Raw genomic sequence first — 19,814 nt, forward strand, 5'->3', positions numbered from 1 at the left:
GATCTTGGAAAAAAACGGCAACATAGTACCTGTGGGTTTGGGTTTGGATCAGACAACACAAGGCTAGAAGATAATTATTATGTTAAAAAAATACATATACAAGAGCTACACAGCAGATATTTAATCTATCATCCTGTCTGGTTTCTAACTGAAAGGAAATCAGTCGGCCTTATGAAAAAGACACCAATATGGGTTCCAATAAACTGAAGAGGAGAAGACGAAGGTTTGAAAATTAAGCTTTAGAAGTTTGTAATCTTCGAGACTAAAGTTCTTCCTTCCTTACTCTCACAACTTTATTCTAAGCAGCTATGACATTTGAAGCCTTAAGCCTACACCTGAAGCCATGCACATTTTAAGAAAATACTTTCATATGTATATATATATATATAAAGTAGTATACAGCACACAGCATATATTTTACTCGGATTTTAGGAAAACCAGGACACGGTGTTGATATTTAATTTTAATGTCACTAAGCAACATTCTTTTTCAGAAAGCTTTTCAGAAGCGACTCCTGCTCTCTGACAGGAGGAGGTTGGTGGCATCAAAACTTGGAAAAGAAGTTTCAACTTCCAGAACTTCATTCTCCTCACCACCTGCATACAGAATAATTCAATTCATGTCTGTTATACAAAAAATGCTGCTGCCCTCATTTCTGCACAGCATCACTAAAATGATGAAGCCATAAGATTTTACATTGAAAACATGATTTAAATTAGATAATGTACAACAGGAACCCAAAATATTGGATTTCTTGTTTTTCCCTTCTCCTCGCATTGCATAAGAACCTCTCAGATCATGTTTGTTTTCTCTTGGTGTTGTATACAGTACAGTCCAGCTTTTGTTAAAGGACGCTAATCCTGGTGCCAAAGGTGCTCTTGGCAGCATGGACTGGCTGTGAATGAAGTTGAGCCAAGAGCATCTCAGGAGTACAATGCTAATGCAGTGAGGTTTTTACTACTGTAAAGCAAATACAAAGCAAGTCTGGGGCACATTTGAATGTTCCTGACTCTTATAATGTCATCCAGCAACACAGACGATGCTGTGAAATGCGCAGTCCTTAAGGTTCACAGAACAGATGGAGCCTTAGCCTTTACTGGAGACTCTGGTTACACAGCTTCTGCATCTTAAATAATTTATATGATATGATCATATGGGAGCTTCAGTTGTGAAAACAGATGATGCTGAAAAAGTATCTCATCCAATCTGTTCACTTGCCATTGTTCAAAACCTGGGAAAGGTGAACAGGTCACCCAGCAGCCCACGGTGCTTAGACGTGGGACTTTCAGCACCAAATACTTGTTTATTACTGTTTATCGCATTATACACAACTCAGTGTAGGTCTGCAGCGCACCACATTTACTTCGGTTAATCAACTTGAACCCAATTTTGCTCTAAAACCAAGCAAATGATTTCCCTAAATTACAGTTCAGACGCTCTGCAGAAGAATATATCAGTTAGGCAATCACTGTATATGTTATAATACAAATATTTAAGTAAAAAATAGTAGCTTACTCTTAAAATAAAATATTTACTAACAGGTACCACTGTTTCTGCAGGACTGGAGTGGTAAGTAGGACCACTATTTTAAATACACTGAGAAGAAACTGCTGAGAGCAGCATCTGTGCTGACTCTCAGGCAGGCAATGTTGCACAGGGAAGCATGGTGCAGGGACACTCAAGGCTGTGGACACCATCAGCTTCAATGCCAGAGCAGAGCAGCCACATAATGGCACACATTTACATTTACGCACAGCAGCAGACCAAGAAGATGCAAGCGAGGAAGCAGCACGAGTACATTACCAAGTCAGCCTCAGAAATACAAATAACATCCCATATTTAGTATGCCTTTTTAGACAGCTGGGGAAGTCTAAAAGCTCCCCAAAATCATTTAGGAGAAGCATATTGAAGTAAACCAGCCCCAGTTCAGCTTACTTTACTATTCCAGACTAAAAACTGTTTTATAGAAGCTGATTCATGAACAGACCAAATATTGCTGTTCTGGGATGCACAACAAAGAGCAGGGCAGATGGTCAGGGGTGGCAGCAGCTTCGTTCATCTGATTTTAATCCATCACCACAACCCTGTCAGAGCCCTCAGTCACGTGTGTTTCACTTACTCATTGGTTCGGTTCATGCAAGGCATCCAAAAAAAGCCCGCTGAACAAGATGCACAGCTCATATTTACTATTCAACCCTGCCAGCATTCCTGTTTTTTTTAAACAAGCTTGGAGAAATAAATTTGCTTTTGGCTGAGAGGACCTCTGCCAGGTTTTCCACCCTAATGTGTTTTAATCGGATCGCCGCTAAAACTTTCCAGAAGACGGTATTTAATGAAAACAAACAGATGTACAACTGCCGAATGTCACTGTGAGATAGCTAACGTGTCATCACCACGTTTAAATAGCAAAACTAAAAAAACAAAATCAAGAGTTATGACAGGGAAAGATGGTTGCTATAGAAGTCCAGCTTCATAAACAGAATCTTCCCAGAAGAGAGGAGCTCCTACGCACAGACCAAGCAGGCGCCCGTGTCAGCATCTGCGTTCATGTTCACCCACACAGCTCCCACATGTAGGCCGGTCTCAGCCCCCTTCCCAACCCATGGTGCCCTCCTGCCCTCCCACAGGTCATCCTCACCATACCAGCTGCAGCACAGGTCACTTCTCAGCTCATTCAACAGAAAACCCTTAAAACTAGGGAGTTTCCATCACACCAAGCTATCTGAATCAACCCAACCACATGGCCACAAAACCTGACCTGCTGAGGAGTGGGGCTACAGGTGGAAACCTCTACCCATGGGAGGACACAGCTCCATTTAGCAGCAGTTCTGCAAGCCTACACTATAACCTCCTGCATACATACACATGCTTAAGCAAGTTCCAAGGTATTAGCTGAGCCAGATTTTCCAGAGGATAATTCCACTCCCAGCAGGTGTACTTCTACAAATTAAAAGGAAGAGCTCCAAGAGGATAATTTGGGAAGATACACTGGGGATACAAAGAGACCATAGATGCCAGATCCCTTCACCCAGCTACATTCATGCTTCAAAATACCCACATCAACATTATGACTCCTTCTAAAAGTAAATCTGAATAAAATGGTTTCTCACTCTACTTTCCATAAAAAAGCAAAGCAAAGACCCTGTCAAAACTTTCCTTACTTCCTTAATGAAACTCTTACTGATTTTTCATTCTTGTGAATCACTGCCTTGGACCCATTTCTTTTAGCCACGGGTTCCCACATTTAATTGTATATGTGCTTAAGGGAAAATTTATCAATACAGTCTCCAGAGATATATTAAAATGGTTTTATGAGAAAGTTATGAAATTTTGCATATGGCGTTTACCAATCTAGTTTAAAAAATAGAATAATGCGCATTAACAATTAGCAGTTTCACATAACATCTTACACCACCTCCGTGCAGCTATCAGTGCATAAAGACAACAGAAGTCAGACTGAATAGATTTATGATGACAGAGTAAAAACACCACAACAGAAATTTATTCAGATATATGGATCTTCAACATGTTAATAGCTACCTGAAGACAAGTACACCAGAGCACATGTATGTGTCCATAGGATGCAAGGACAGTTACTGGTACTAAAATTTATATTCAGGCCAGGCATGAAGCAACTGTTAAGATTTAAAAAAGAAAAAAATATCCATCAGCAATACATTAACAGTTAGCTTTGCCAATACCACCAAAGACAAAAAAAGACAAATCTCTGATAATTTATTCTTGAGCTAAAATTTCCCAGCTGCTTTAATTTCTATTTACATTGGAAACAAAAATAAAATGGTACGGACCTTTTCATTCTCATTCATGAAAAATATGCTAATTTTACTAGACAATGGAAGAAAGAAATTTATCGGCTAATGGGCATCATCCAGGATACAGTAATTCAACTAACTACTAACCAAGTTCACATCTGAAAAATGAGATACCCTTTTGCTTAAAAGTTAGTATTCTGCACTGTGATTAATATTGTCCAAATGACACTATCTGCAAGTAAAAAGGATTGGCTAGAATTGATTCCAGAAGACCTGAAATGAAGGATCTTTCACAAAGTATCTAAGCTTCTGGAAAGAAAAATGTGGAAACACCAGCACAAGGAGCAAAAAGGAGATTTTACAGAGATAGGCAGATTAAAAAAAAAATCATCTGTTGCTCATGTCAATTTGGTCTTCTACTCCAAAGATGTTTAATAACTATAAAAGTTAAATTGGGATGAGAAAAGGTTAGGGAAATCTTTAAACTCTCACGAAATAACCAATACCAAAAATACTGAGATTAAAAGGAAGAACATTTATAAAAACCTACATGAAGCAAACATGAAAAGGTTGCTCAGCTGCGAGATAACTGAGTAATGTAACCTTTCAAAGCAGCAACAAAAAACGATTAGACTGTCCCTTGGATTGAAAATGATTGATTATTACTGCTAATATTGGAATTGAAGTTGACTATGATTTTTTTTTTTGTAATTGCTTTATTGAATGCCGCATAGCTTTATTTGGTAATATATTCAGAACATGGCAAGTTTACTATTTCTTTAGCTTCTGATACACTAAGACACACATATAGTTACAATATATTTATTCTAATGATATTGTATTAAATGGCATATCCTAAGGTTAGCTCTTGACCTTTCAGGTAAGGTCTATGGGGAACCTTCTGCCTGCAGAATCATCAAGCAGTTTTGAATACCAGCAACTTTCTATCATATGCACCTGTTCACTGGTTTATTTCATAAACTGTATCAAAATACCTTAAATCTGATTTGAGCCCTGTGTGCTACAATAATTAAATCATTTTGAGGACTTTGCCAGCTGGCTTATCTATTACAAAAAAAAAAAAAAAATCAAGGCCAAGTGAATCACAGTGAAGAAGGTGAAAAAGTAAAACTCTTTTATATATACACATTAAAATTTTAAAATATCTACAGGCAAAACAGGGATTTTTTTCTATTTTTCACCTTTGTTTTTATTCAGAAAAGCAGCCTTCAGTATTTAAATGTAACTGCTTTCTGGAGAGGGTCACTGCAAAGGTCAGTAGTCAATTAGCCATCAATAAATACCCAACATGAGAGTGAAAATTTTGGGCTGCCTGAACTCCCATTACTAAACCAAGAAACACGTTTGAAAGGTCGTAACAGAAAGCATAGAGTACTTTAGAGCGTTCCAAACATAAATATAATGTTACCTGTAAAGCAGTAACTATGAAAAATATCAAAGCAGGTGTGTAATACCAAGCTTTATCACCTATTGCACACGTATATTGACTTAACTGAGACACGCTCACTTATCTACAAAGCAAAAATTGGGTTTTAAGTACTGTACTTTGCAAGACCCTTAGGGCACAACAACATTACTGTCACCATTTACTCCAGCTTCCCGGTTTCTCATTTGATCCCTCTCCAGTCTTTTCAAAACATTGCAGTTACATTTCTGTTTCTGCTACTACACCAGTGTCCTTGGCTAGATGGCGACACAATTATACACCGCTGACATATAAATACACTCAAAAAATTACGTAACATGTAAGCAACATATTTAACACTTGCATCTCAGTACAAGGATATACTTGGGGCTGTTTTAGGGGAGTGGCACACATTTTCATGCTTGCAGCCAATTCCAGAAGTAAGGTTTTCTTGGCACTTTGCAGAGGAATGCAGAAGATCGAGAATTGATATTTCCTTAAGGGAAAAGTGTGATTAATACTAGTTAAAGTTTGGATAAACCCTTATTATTGGATTTCTACAACTTCAAAACCAATAAACATCAGCTACCTGTTAAGAACAGACACAACTTCACATGTTACCAGCTCACCACTGACAGTGAATAAAGGGAAATCTGGGAATACATATGTGCAGAATCAAGAATTTTCACATTATCAATGGTTTAAATCAAGATACAACTATACTTGGATTATGAAATATTTAATGCTAGATGAAAAATAGATATATTGAATTAATACCAAAAATATTGAAAGCTTAGATAAATTACTTATTCTAGTCATACAGCATACATATTTAACAGACAGAGCTGCAAACAATTTATTGAAATTCTGCTTGAATACAGCATTACTTTATTAATACAAGGAAAAATATTAAGGGAGTGACAAAAACTTTAAATGAGCACTACCTTGTGTGCACCATATTTAATAAAAGAGCTTCTAAAAAGTTCATGGTGTTTTATCATTACAGCCCCTTTTTAGTCCTTGTCTGTAAAAACCCAAATTTTGTGTTCTCTCCAGGCAGCTGCTTTTGAACCATACAGCTAATACACATCAGAATTTATTAAATATATAGAAATAACTTTTCTATAACCAGTGACTCCATCTTGAAGATTTTCAATAGCTAGAAGAAAAGTGTTTATTTTGCTTAAAAGTAATTGCTCAAAAGCAATTGATACTTATCAATTTAACTAATGGGTCAAAAGACCTTAAAGATTTCAGAAATACTGAATTCATTTTTGGCAGCAGCACTTCCAGACTTGTGAAATTTATGGTTATGAGTGTCATACTGTAAAGAAGTAAAATGTGCCTCACACATAGGTGGATATTTTTAAACTATTGATATGTGAATGTCTTTGGATCTCAGGGGTGATAGAATAAACCCAAGAGGACACCAATTAGTGAAAAAGTTCAGGTGATAACCCAGTAAACACCAGATATCCCCTCACTTTACATTTAATCACATGGCTGGCACCACCAGCCACATTTTATACTTCTGTTAACCTATTCAACATGTCAATAAAGTCCTAATAAAGACTTACTAAAGTACCTACATTATACATTTAATTTTTTAAGTATATTGAAAATGTAATGCTTTAAATGTCAGGATTTTTCAGCAAGTCATACGGTGTGAACTATTATTGCAAATAAAGCGTAGGAACATTTCTAAAGTTACTGTTGACTATGCCAGGGAATATGAATGCTTTTATTACCACTCCATTCTGTACAGGGTATAAACATAACTCTGAATTTGTTCACAGTTACTTAGGCTGTGCTGGTGGCATCAGCCCCTTCTCAAAGTCTTCTGCTGAAAGCCTGACAGCACTGCTTTATAAAGAGACACAAAGAGCTTTTAAAATCCAATCCTGTGAAATATAGGGGGGTGGTAAATACACATCAATGAGTGGTCAAAACCAAGCAGCAAATATACTGGCTTAAGATAAATAACATAGGTTTACTGGTACTTTCTCCAGGAACAGTTGGGTACCAAGGCAAGCAAGCTGCACCACAGCAATGACGTGGGCTCCACATTTGAGGCCTTGGGCTGGCTCCTCTTTGAACATATGCCCTTTCAAGTGAAATTAATCACTCTCTTTATCACTCCTGCAGCATCTGGAGCCATCATCATTACCCAACTGCTGAGAAAGAAATGAAACCACTAATCGCACGGGGAGTAGGGCTTAGTGTTCAGAGAAGGAAAGTTTTTATTAAGTTCTCATTTGAAAAGTGATTTTTCATGGTTAGCCCTCCAGGACATGCCACACAAAAGGTGGATATACCTCGGCAACTGTCTACAACTCCTCACCCAACATATAGAATCAATATACTTAGAACCACTACAATGAGGTTCCAACATGCTTTTCCAAATATAGCTCTATAATCCTGAATCACAGTTATACTCAAGTATGACATGGAGACACATTTAACTGCAAACTTTAAAAAATCTCTGGAAAAAGGTACTGCAGAAGTCTACAAAGCAGTAGACACTGGGCAGCATAATCAAAAGTAAGGATCAGATACTGCCTCTAGATGCACGCACCACACTCCTAATGATCCCAGCATGAATCCCCTATGCAAACTGAAGCTCATATATTCAAAACTACTATATTAAGTGGGAATTTCATCATATCTATCCAGTAGCTGAGGTTGATTAAAATAAACCATATGAACGCTATGTCAGTAATCTGGACTACCAGAAATCTGGATTACCAGAAATATGGATTACCCCATCCCTTTCAACATCTCCATTTCACTTTCCTGGCTTTTACCCATCAATTCTTTTGAAAAGAAGAAAGAATACAAAGGAACTATTTTTTTCTTTCTGAAAAGAAAAAAAGAGTAAGTTGATGACAGCAGGACTATTTGCATAAATACCAAAGTGGAAAAAATTAAATCTAGGGAAATACGGGTATCAGTGGACAGACTACCCAAAACTCATGGCCCTCGAAAAAATCAGCTGCATTATCTGCATAGTGAGAGCAACAGGATGCATCTTAGAGATTTCTGATCTTGTGCATTTTCACCCATAATAATTGTACTCTACACAAGAGCTGACTGAGGTGATTACCCCTATACACTGAAATCGTTAAGCAGGGAAGTGAAACTTATTCTAATTTATGATATAATTATTAAGAAAAAAAAATCCTGCAGGGTTCTGAATAAGGGCAGTGGAATAATTAAATCTAGTACTCCACTGAAACAAGATGAAAATGTGATCATCCATTTTTAATGCTCCATCTATACGTAACAACAGAAATCTTTCCAACAGCTGCATTCAATTAAAAAATATTAACCCTAAGGAAGAAGTACAAAAACATGCTCATCTGTTTTTCTTGCCACTCACTGTGCTTCTTTTGTGAGTAAAATATGGGTAACAATACGATCCAACAAAGTTGAATGAAAAGTACTACAATTCTAATAATATGTTACCTTCTTTTTTTTTTTAATGAACAATTTAAGAAACCACTTTTGCAGATTTTCCCCTGTGACCCGCAGCTCTGTTCCCATAGTAACTATTGAGGAAAGAAAAGGATAAGGCACCTAACTTATACTTTTCCCAATATCAACAAAAAACAGGAAAAAAAGCACCTTATTCTCAAAAACCATTATTCTCAGGAAGGGAAGAGGGCCATTAAAAGATTACTGTGAATCTCCTGTGTAATCTAGTTTAAACCACCACCTACTGAACATCTGATGTCGGTTAGACAAAGATATTTGTTAAAGCATGTAATCTTTGTGGAAAAGAACTATTGAAACATTTTTGCAAGCCCAACAATAACAAAATTACCAGGCACATGCTATAAAAGCTTCATCTGAACTCAGCAAGCACCACCATCAGTTTACAGCTGTGCTGCTGCACAGTACTCATCACCACTGAGGAGCTGGTACTCAACATATTATCTACAAGCACATAAAGCGTTAACATTAACATATGTTTCAGTGTCATTTCAGTTCCTCCTTTGCTTGCCTTTTTAATTTTACTGATACTGCTTGCTGTAGTGCATTTTTCCAGGAAAAAATAAGGAACCCAGTGATTGATTCTTTAAGCAGTGCCACCAAGAACGTTTCACTGGTCTCTTCAAGTCCCAGTGGGAAACCAGAGCTGGTAAGAACATACCAAGTTTTACAGAGAAAAACAGCATGAGTTTAAGCATCTCTGAATCTCAGATTACGCTTTCTAAACTTATCCAGGAACAATCCTGGTGTCTCTGACACTAAATGGCATTCTCTGTGCCAGCCGGTTAGGTTCTTCAGCTATGCCCCACATGCTGAGCTATTAGCCCTGTAGATTAAGGATAAATCCAGAAGCTACAGTGGACAGGACCCAGGTAAGCATGCAATGGGCTGCTCTAGACTGTTTATCCAACACAGCACCAGACCTCAAGAACCTGAAGGAAAGGCAAGGCTGGAAAATGAGCTTCCTGCGCACAAAAGATTCTTCAGGAGAGAGATTGAGCTCTTCTCATGTATCTTTGTCTCGTTCTCTTATCTGTATTTACTGCCTGAGGATACAAGTTATACACCAACCGTGAAACACCCACCTAAATATTACCTGTACAACCACTGCAGAAGGTTATAAAGGAAGGCAACAGATGCACCTCCACAACTACAAGACAAGTGGAATTCAGCTCTTGAGAAAACAAGACCAGATGAGGCTATCATATCAGAACTGAAATGAAAAGGGTGAGGTAAAGAGCCAGAACTATAGAAAATAAAATTTACATGTGTGTGAAACAGAAAGGTGAAAATGTGGATAGGAATGGGTAAGGAATAATGAGGAGAGAAACGCAAATATTTAGCAATCTGAAACTGCATTCCAGTCTAAGGAAAAATGAGATTAGCTTTAAGGCCACTCTCAAATCTTCTCAAATTATATCAGCCAGCATATCAAGTTTTGCTGCTAATGAAATTTTGCAAAACAACTTCTTTTAAAATTACAATTACTGTTGTTTTAAAAAGTTTTCCAGGAATAAAAGCATAATTTATACTGTCTCAAAAAATATTCTTTATAAATAACTGAGACAAAATTAGAACTAAAGAACTATTTTTTATATTTAAATAACTTTTTGTAATGGCTAGTTAATGAAACTTTAACAACAGCTTAAAACCAACTAAACTACTTCAAATGAAACTGTTTATTACATAATATCAAAAAAAAATCACCATCTATATGATTGAGATATTTTAAGCCAGCCACTTAAATTAAAATCATAAAATATCAGTGAGTGAAATCTCATCTGAATCTGACATAATTCTGAGGAGTGATATTAAGAAAAGATCTAATGTGACAAACCAGTTCAAAGAGAATACGTTTACTAACACGAGTCCAGAATATCTCAGTTATCATTAATTCACAAATACCTTAGGAACAACCACCAAAAGAAGAGTTACTTAAAGAACAGTCTGGCTCAAGTACAAAGCTGGGAACTACAGAGCAGTCAGTCTCACCTCTGTGCCTGGCAAAATCTTGGAGCAGATTCTCCTGGAAGGCATGCTAAGGCACATGAAAAACAACAAGGTGCTTGGTGACAGCCAGCATGGCTTCACTAAGGGGAAATCCTGCCTGACCAATTTAGTAGCCTTCTATGATGGGGCTACAGAACTGATGGACAGGAGTAGAGCAGTTGATGTCATCTACCTGGACTTGTGCAAAGCATTCGACACTGCCCCACACAACATCCTTGTCTCTAAATTGGAGTGACATCAATTTGATAGGTGGACCACTCCATGAATAAAGAACTGGCTGGATGGCCCCATGCAAAGAGTTGTGGTCAATGGCTCAATGTCCAGCTGGAGACCACTAACAAGTGGTGTCCCTCAGGGATCGGTGTTGGGACCGGTCTTGTTCAACATCTTTGCCGATGACACCAAGCTGTGTGGTTCAGTTGATATGCGGGAGGGAAGGAATGCCATCCAGAGGGACCTTGACACGCTTGTAAGGTGGGCTGATGCCAACCTTATCACATTTGAACAAGCCAAGTGCAAGGTTCTGCACCTGGCTCATGGCAATCCCATGCACAGCTACAGGTTGGGCAGAAAAGAGATTCAGAGCAGCCCTGCAGAGGACGTGGGGGTTCTGGTCGATGAGAAAATGAACATGAGCCAGCTTCAGTGTGCACTCACAGCCCAGAAAGCCAACCATATCCTGGGCTGCATCAAAAGGAGCGTGACCAGCAGGTCGAAGGAGGTGATCCTGCCCCTTTTCTCTGCTCCTGTGAGACCTCACTTGGAGTATTGTGTGCAGTTCTGGTGTCCTCAACATAAAAAGGACATAGAACTGTTGGAACAAGTCCAGGGAAGAGCCACGAGGATGATCAGGGGACTGGAGCACCTCCCATATGAAGACAGGCTGAGAACATTGGGGCTGTTCAGCCTGGAGAAGAGAAGGCTGCGTGGAGACCTCATAGCAGCCTTCCAGTATCTGAAGGGGGCCTATAGGGATGCTGAGGATATTCATTATGCTGATGCTATTCATTAGGGACTGTAGTGACAGGACAAGGGGTAACAGGTTAAAACTTAAACAGGGGAAGTTTAGATTGGATATAAGGCAGAAATTCTTTCCTGTTAGGGTGGTGAGGCACTAGAATGGGTTGCCCAGGGAGGCTGTGAATGCTCCATCACTGGCAGTGTTCAAGGCCAGGTTGGACAAAGACTTGGACAACATGGTTTAGTGTGAGGTGTCCCTGCTCATGGCAGGGGGGTTAGAACTGGATGATCTTAAGGTCCTTTCCAACCCTAACTATTCTATGATTCTATAATTCTATAAACTGGTCATGGTTGAAGGTAAAAATAAGAACATTTATCATTTTGAAACAACTCCTCCATCACCAAGCAGCAATCTGAATACAACAGAACTTAATAGGGGGTTTTTAAATTATTTATTAATTCTTGCTGCTGTCTATACGACAAGATTGCAATCTATAACCCAAGAAAATCACTGCAGTTCTAAATTCTTAGAATAGCAAAGAACCTTAGAATCATTCAAAGTTTAATTAAATCAAGGCTGAATTTCCACGTTAGTTTAAATATTTAAAATTCAATTCACCAAGACCACATAATAACCTACGATTAGAATATCTGCCACAAAACGAGAAGTTTGGAAGCATCAGAAAGTCAGAGATACCATAAAACTTCCAGATACCACACAAAGATCCTTAAAAACACATTTGCAATTCATTCATGAATTGTTGTCCTATCAAATAAAAAGTAAAAATAAAAAAAATTAAAACCACCAAACCTTAATCTAGGATAATTATCATTCTTCATCTTGTAGAGCTTCTGGAAAAATACTATTTGTTGCAGAGATATCTTTGAATCTCTTTCAGCAGGTTTGAGCTCTACTGTCCTTTGAGGATCTGGACTCCTTTTAACATTTGGTGTTTGTAGGTAAAAGTTTGTCTTTTAAGACATTAAGGTCAAAGGCATTTCCTAACCAGAACTTGGCCTGCCTGAAATTACTATCTTGAGAAGGGCATTTTATGGCAGTATTATCTGCGAACAGAGAACAAGGGATCTTTTTCATCTTAGCAGTAACTGGCTCACCCACATTCACAAGTAGTTCAAAGGTTCCTCTGCGTTAGAAGTCGTTCTCTGAAAAGTTCATTTCATACCCTTTCCATTAGGATTGTTTCTGAAGAAAGACTAATGATCAAAACCCATTTGCTAATCCTATTTTAAGAAGGACTTTCAAATATGGGTAATAACTCTGAACTAAAGGGGTTTTTCTGTTCACTTGTGGAAAGAGAACTTGCAGCTCACACCTCACTCCCAGAAGCCCACATACACCAGAAGATTAGTGTTTTCTTTCCTAGGTAAAAAGCTCTCTAGTGTGATCATCTGTATTACAGATGCATTTCCCAGTCTGATACCTCACTTTCAGTACTCCCATTCGTAAAAGGGAGTGTATTCCTACTGGGTTATATCATCATCCCAGTTTAATTTTTCGAGAGAATTACAGATGGAGAACTCACTGGAACACCACATCTGGGTTTCTAATAGCCTCTTTCCTCCCTTCTGTAGTAGACAGGGTATTATTGCCACATTAAATAGCATTTTACCACAATTAGAGAATTATTTTCCTAAAAATCAGAACATTTTCATCCAAAACGTTTTTACGATATTCCCCTTAAAAAAAGAAAAAAAAAAATCCACATCACTTCTTTGGCTCTGAGAGACACCTTTATGGGGTACATCCCTGATCCCTTTCATTCTGTTAGTATTTTACAGGAAATAGCACATGCACAGTTACTGAGGTGGTATTTATGCAAGAGCTGAAGACATTACAGCAGTAATGGCAAGACTGCAACCTGCCCATGGGGCAACTGCAAGTGTCTCTGGGAAAGGCTACTTTTTAGCATTTTTTTAATCCTAATTATCAGCCCATCTCCTGTAAAGCACCCAAAATATTTCTCCGCATGGCACACATTTTAGACTTAACTTAGACTTTAGAACTAAATTGTAGAGTTTTACTAAGAAAAAATAAACCAAATTGAATCACGCTGCGGATACACTTCTGTATAAATATTTTATGTAAAGTTTTAAAAGCTTGAATAGCTATTACTAAAACATAGACATAATTGTATTACAGAAATTCCAGGCACTTTTAGGACCATTCAAGAGCTGAAGAAAATCAACATGTTGAAATATGTGAACTGATAACTGGCTATTACATTAAACAACATTAATTTACAATATTAATTTAGATCCATTTATATTTTCATAAGATTTTATCACTAAAACTGCTTTGTTAGTTAGCAAGTGTTGGAAAATTATTCAGCTATTGAAGGTTGCTGAGTAATTTAGTTGGTATAATTATTGCTTTCATGTTTAGGCTGGTGGCCACAAAATAAGTACTGACAAAGAATATCTTCAAAACCAAGAGAGATACAAGAGTGTACAGATATTTAAACATTAATGTATTATCTCTTGAAACAAAAAGCTAAAAATAAATGGTTTTAAGACACGCCAGAAATAAGAAAATGAAAGTGATAGTCCTTTGAATAGCTGAGTGAAAGGTATGTATTACCTATCTCACACTGACAAGTTCTTACATCTTAGAAACATGAAGCCTATGTTTTCTGTGATTTCAATAAGATTGCTTTCACTTTCACCAAGACCACCAAGCCCAGCATAACAATGTATGAATCTGCATTACATAAAGCCAAGGATTTAGCTAAAAACCTTCAGTGTTCATACAATGCTACTTTTTTTCCCCCCATTCATATTAAGGATGCATTTCTGGGCTTCTATCTGCTAGGAAAATTTACTACAGTACATATACACTCATTGTATTAAAGTCGGAGCTTTCAGCAGCATAACCTTATTTAATTATAAAGCATAACACTTCAGTAAGCTGAATTTCTCTACAGCAAGTAATTTGCCATGCTAGTGACAATTCAAGATTTAAAAACAAAACAGACCATCTCATCTCCCATTAGGGATTGCTCATTTCTCAGTAGATTGTTTCATTAAAAAAAGACAACAGCTGCAGGTTTTCCTTTTATCAGAACAGATTTGCTCCACTCTGACTTTAAAAGCTACTTCTTTTTAGGTTCACTATGGTGTGCTTTTTTTTTTTTTTTAATTGGGCATAGAAGTCTTCAAACTACAGAATTATTTATATTTTTATTAGTATAGAAAGCACAAATCTCATTAGGTCAAGACCTCCATGATATACAACCCAAAGTTGTTTTATTATTAATGTATCTTGTCACAACATGTGTTAACCTTTCTACCTCTCCAGATCCACCTGCTCCATTCAATTTACCATACCTCTCCTCCCAAAACATTTCCCTGTAATCTTTTGAAAGATACACCTTTGTGATGATGTACCTGAAAAAAATCATTTCAAGCAAAATAAAAGAAGGCATACAAAAGCAAGCAACATATGCTACCCTGACAGCAGACTGCCATTTACACTCTTTAGTAACTAGTTCCAAGATCACTGTAGTTTTATTTTGATATATATGCTTCCAAATACCTCAGAAAGAAAACTGCAACACATGCAGCAGAACTACCAAAAGCAAGCCACTCATTTACTGCTGCAAAAGACAAAGATGCAGGATTTAGAAATGTTGCTGCTTCACTACTACTGCAGAGAAAGTAGGGGTTTCACAAACAATGTCTTGTCTTTTTAGCAAAACAAAGTTTTTTGGGGGAACATACTATTCGTTTCAACCTAGAATTAAGCATTTTGGATTTAGATATAATTTTCACCTAATTCTCAACAAAATACTCCAATGAAAATAATGAAGATTTTGTTTACAAATACAAAAATATTAAACCAGTGGAAAAACAAAAGAAAAAATAAAAAAAATAAGCAAACAAACAAACAAAAAACCACACAAAACAACACAAAATAAAACAAAATAATTAAAACCACTTATTGCAATCCAGACAATGAATTTTGGCGCACACTCACACGCTATTTTCATTTGGAAAACATTTCACTCAAAGTTGTTTTCTACCTCTTGTCACTACATAAGCAGAGAAAATGCATCAAAATACTGTTAGGATTGAAGATTTTTAAAATTACTCTGGAGAGCTCAGATATTTCTAATTTACTGTGGAAGTCACAAGAAGTGACAATTTCCTTCCGCTTCTGGGAGACAGACCTTTACAACAAGCTCATCACAGGGCTTTCAGAACATGTTAACCCTGCATCCACTCAAACCTGTGCAACACCTTTTCTTAGTTCTAAATACATCTGCCTCAGATGCCTTTGAAGCATTGATAACTATTGTCAGCTGGAATCATCAAGTCAAATTAAATTTTTATGACTTCCAACGCACAACCCTAAAGACTGACAGTACAATACACTCTAGAACTGAAGACAGACAGCATTAAAGGGTCTAATTTGTATTAAGAAAACAACTCTACCTTTCAAAGCTTGTTCAAAAATCACATAAATAACAGTGAATTGGAGAAAGACAGTTCGTGCTGTTTATTTCCTCTTCATTTTACATGCAAGACATCATAAAAAAATGTCTTTAGAAATATAGTGTCAGAGTTGTACACAACCAGCACTTCACCAGCGCTCAGCCTCCCATCCCAGCAGCCAGGGTAAGAAGCTTGTGTTGATCCTATCAGAAAGATAAGAGCCCTCCCAGAATAATTGTTTCACTATTCAGCTAATTCAGTCTTCTATAGAATTATAATTTAAAACCAAATAACCAAACCAGCAAATAACCTCTCACAAAAAGGACTGAAATTATTTTTCCATTAAATTTAACCACTCTGTTGCTCAGGCATAAAAGGCCAGTGCTCAAAGGGATCATGCGCAATGAAACCTCTGGTTCAGTTGCATCTTTTTTATGCAGTATTTTGAGTAAACATTTTGCAAATTTGCCAATCTTTCCATTTCATTGAACATTCTTTGTTGCCGTGTTGTGCTACAAAGTATCCAATATGTCATGCTTAGTTTTATTCATCTGTACTATACCATCTCCTATCTACCTCCTCCCTGTCACCAAGAATCAAAGTGCTAGCAATGCATCTTCACAAAAATTTCCAAACATTGTGTGTGCACTTTCATGTATCCAATATGACTGATGCACAGAAATAATTCACTAAATGTGAATTAAAAGTAAATGGAAGTATAAATAGATCAAGCAAGAGTATGGACTTCTGGCTCAATTCATCCTGAAAGATGCTGGTGTGCCTTTTTCATTCAAACATAAAAAGAAAATTATTAAATATTTCAAAGGAAGCAACATTAGGATGATGATACCAGGATCCAGTAAAAATTTTACTCTTGGATTAAAAACATTAAGCAGTCCAGAATTATACTCTAGAGTCACTCTGGTGCATAACTGCAACAGGCATGAAGATAACTAATTTAAAATAGGGATTAACCTCCTCTATTTTTCAGTTAAAAAAAAAAAAAACAAGAAAAAGAAAGACATTATTAGGCTTTTGTAATTTATTATTGAGCTAAAACAGAATTGAGAAAGTGCAATCACTCCATCCTCAAATACAGGAATCTTACAGTAGATAATTTACTTTTTTTTCCTACCTGTTTTCCAGACAAACTGATGACCTCCCCTGGCTTCCGGATCAGCTGTTTGTAACATTAAGACAACAAACAAAAGGAAGGACTTCCCCAGGCTCTGCCATGCCCAATGAGGAGAAACCCAGTTCTGTTGTAGAAGCATAATTCAGATAATTCAGTCTCTTGTTTTATTTGGTCCTAGAATTACAAAAGAAAAAAAAAAAAGCTTGCTCAAAGACTTAAAACACCAAGGCAACAGACTCAGCTTAAAGGTAACTTGGTGACCACTTTGCATTTGAGTCCGTGGGTGCCAGATTCACTGAGGACAAGATTTTTCTGAAGGCTTCTCTTAGAAAGTGGAAAAAAAGCTGCGGGGGGAAAGAGGGTCAGCTCCCAGAGGATGTGCATCCCATCCTATAAAGTCAGCCGTTCTAAATGCTTTTAGCAGGTTCTTAAGAAATCTACCAGTACAAATGAATGACAAGGGACCTGATAAAACTGTGTGATGTGTCCCTTCTTTTCTGTTTAATTTATCTTTAGCATTCATATTATCATGATATAGGCAGACTAAACGAAAGCTGAGAATGGATTGCAGGTGCAAAATTCAGCTCTGAATACAGACCCCATGTCCTACATTTAAGATCCCCAAAATACCAGACCTGAAATTGTTTTAGCTCCATGTATGAACATGGAATATACCAAAGCAATATAAGAAATGCAACAGGAAAAGCAGAGAAGCAGGGGTTGCTTGTCAGTATATGGTGAACCAGCCTGAAAGGGAAAACTAGACATTACTCAGGCATTTCTCTGGAATTTGGGACTCACATTCACATTCCTGATCTTTGAGCTCCGTATCAGCAACCAGCTACTCCAGAGAGGTCCCTCTGACTAAGGGATTTTAATTAAGCTCTCCAACAGTTCAGACGAATACCAGAGCCATATTGTGACTGAGGCAAGTATGGATCAAGTCCTATTGCTGGAGCAGTTTTACACCACACAACTCATTAAAATAATCACTGTGCAACACTGAAAGGAAGGAGAAATGTCTTTCTGGTTCCCCCATACAAAGCAGGTGCCCATCATCTAAATACCTGCTTCAGCAAACAACCACATGCTTTATATGCCATGGAAAAGCTCCAAAGCAAGAGAGATTACAAAAAGATGATACACAAAAAAGTAAAATCTTAAAAATTCCAATTCAGACCAGTAGTTCAAATCTCTATTTTTCTCATCCCAGAAAATGACCAACTAGCCACTTACTTAGGCAGATTTTAAGTGAGTTTCAAGATGTTTTGGATTCATCCACATTCACGTAGGAACAGTTTTGAAGTCCCATAAAATGTTAATGGTACTGCCACATCAAACAAGGGTTTTTTTCTGATGTAATATACGTATTAATTTTTTCTTATGTAATAGCTTTTGTATTTATACCATGTTTAAATTCACAACATAGATTTACTTATTCGTGATTAATCTTACTTGTATAGGTTAAAATGTCAAATCCATATTAGTGTAAGGAGAGAGATAACACCTATCTTCAAGATTTGTCTTCATTGGCATAATCTTGGCAATGCTCATTAAAATTAACAGTTATTAGAAGTTTAGTCCAGAAAAATTCCATTACATTCCTAACCTTATGAAAAGCAACATTGTCATTTTACATAATACACAGGATCATTCTTGATAAGAACCTGAAGATAAACCTGAAAATAGTATATATTGAATATACAGTAAAACTTTTAATTTCAAGCTGCATTTAAATTACTTGCAAACAGTTTCTATCATGATAAATTCATGCAGTTATGTTTAATCAGATATTGACTGACTACAGCAGAAGGTACAATGTAGTATCTGTTATCTGGTTGAGTTCATTCTAGCATTTCAGATGAACATTTCATGTAAGACCTGAAACACCATCAAGCTGACCAAAACCAGTAATGCAGGCAAGGTCCTGGATTTATTGCTTTGCTCATGTCTTCTGGGTTATTTAGTTAGAATTCACATTTATTTCAAAGTGCAACCTGCCGTGTCCCAACATGTGGGACATACAAAGCACAAGTGAAGCTCAGAAATCGTGAGCATCCTTCTGAAATGCAATGTAGCAGGGAAGTCCTCAGAATGGGGGGAAGAAGGGCTGTTTAACATCCTGCAAATAAGATTTTTTTGTCCCTGTAGGTGGCTGCTTACCTCACACAGAAGAGCTGAGGAGGAGTGACCTGCCCAGTGTCTTCAGCATTGCAGTTACCATCTATGACGGTCAGAAAACAGTCACTGACTTTCTGCCAAGGGAAAGAGATAGAATTAGTGACACTGGCTCCAACACTGTTCACACCTGAAAACACAAACAGGGAAAGAAATTATTCAGATGCTCAGATTTAAGTACTGAGGGGATCCAGCAAGCTCACCTGTGCAAAAAACACTCATTTAAATTGCAGGGCAGCTCTCCAGGTCCAGAAGAATGCCATAAGAACAACATGCCTTAAACAGGTGGGGGCATGAAATGGGCAAATCCAAAGAAACCTGAGATAACAGCTGATAAAGACGCTGAGACTTTTAACAAAGCACCAGTAGGGCTCATCAGCTGCTTTCT

The 19,814-nt window shown here is 37.3% G+C and overlaps 1 protein-coding gene across 2 annotated transcripts in view; it reads right to left on the bottom strand.

Moving 5' to 3' along the window:
- THSD7B (thrombospondin type 1 domain containing 7B) overlaps nt 1–19,506 on the bottom strand; it is a 284,858-nt gene extending 265,352 nt beyond the window's left edge. For both annotated transcript variants that reach the window (XM_057401826.1, XM_057401823.1), the window contains exons 1-2: nt 19,412–19,506; nt 17,249–17,422 (exon numbers count right to left, since the gene is read on the bottom strand). In XM_057401826.1, coding sequence (XP_057257809.1) covers nt 17,249–17,387 — 139 coding nt within the window. In that variant the 5' untranslated portion in view covers nt 17,388–17,422; nt 19,412–19,506. The remainder of the gene's footprint in view (nt 1–17,248; nt 17,423–19,411) is intronic.
- Nucleotides 19,507–19,814: the final 308 nt, after the last annotated feature.

The sequence above is a fragment of the Pezoporus wallicus genome, unplaced genomic scaffold, assembly GCF_028554395.1.
Source record: "Pezoporus wallicus isolate ANWC-B61680 ecotype Strahan unplaced genomic scaffold, APGP_CSIRO_Pwel_v1 contig_865, whole genome shotgun sequence".
In the NCBI taxonomy this organism is placed as follows: domain Eukaryota; kingdom Metazoa; phylum Chordata; class Aves; order Psittaciformes; family Psittacidae; genus Pezoporus; species Pezoporus wallicus.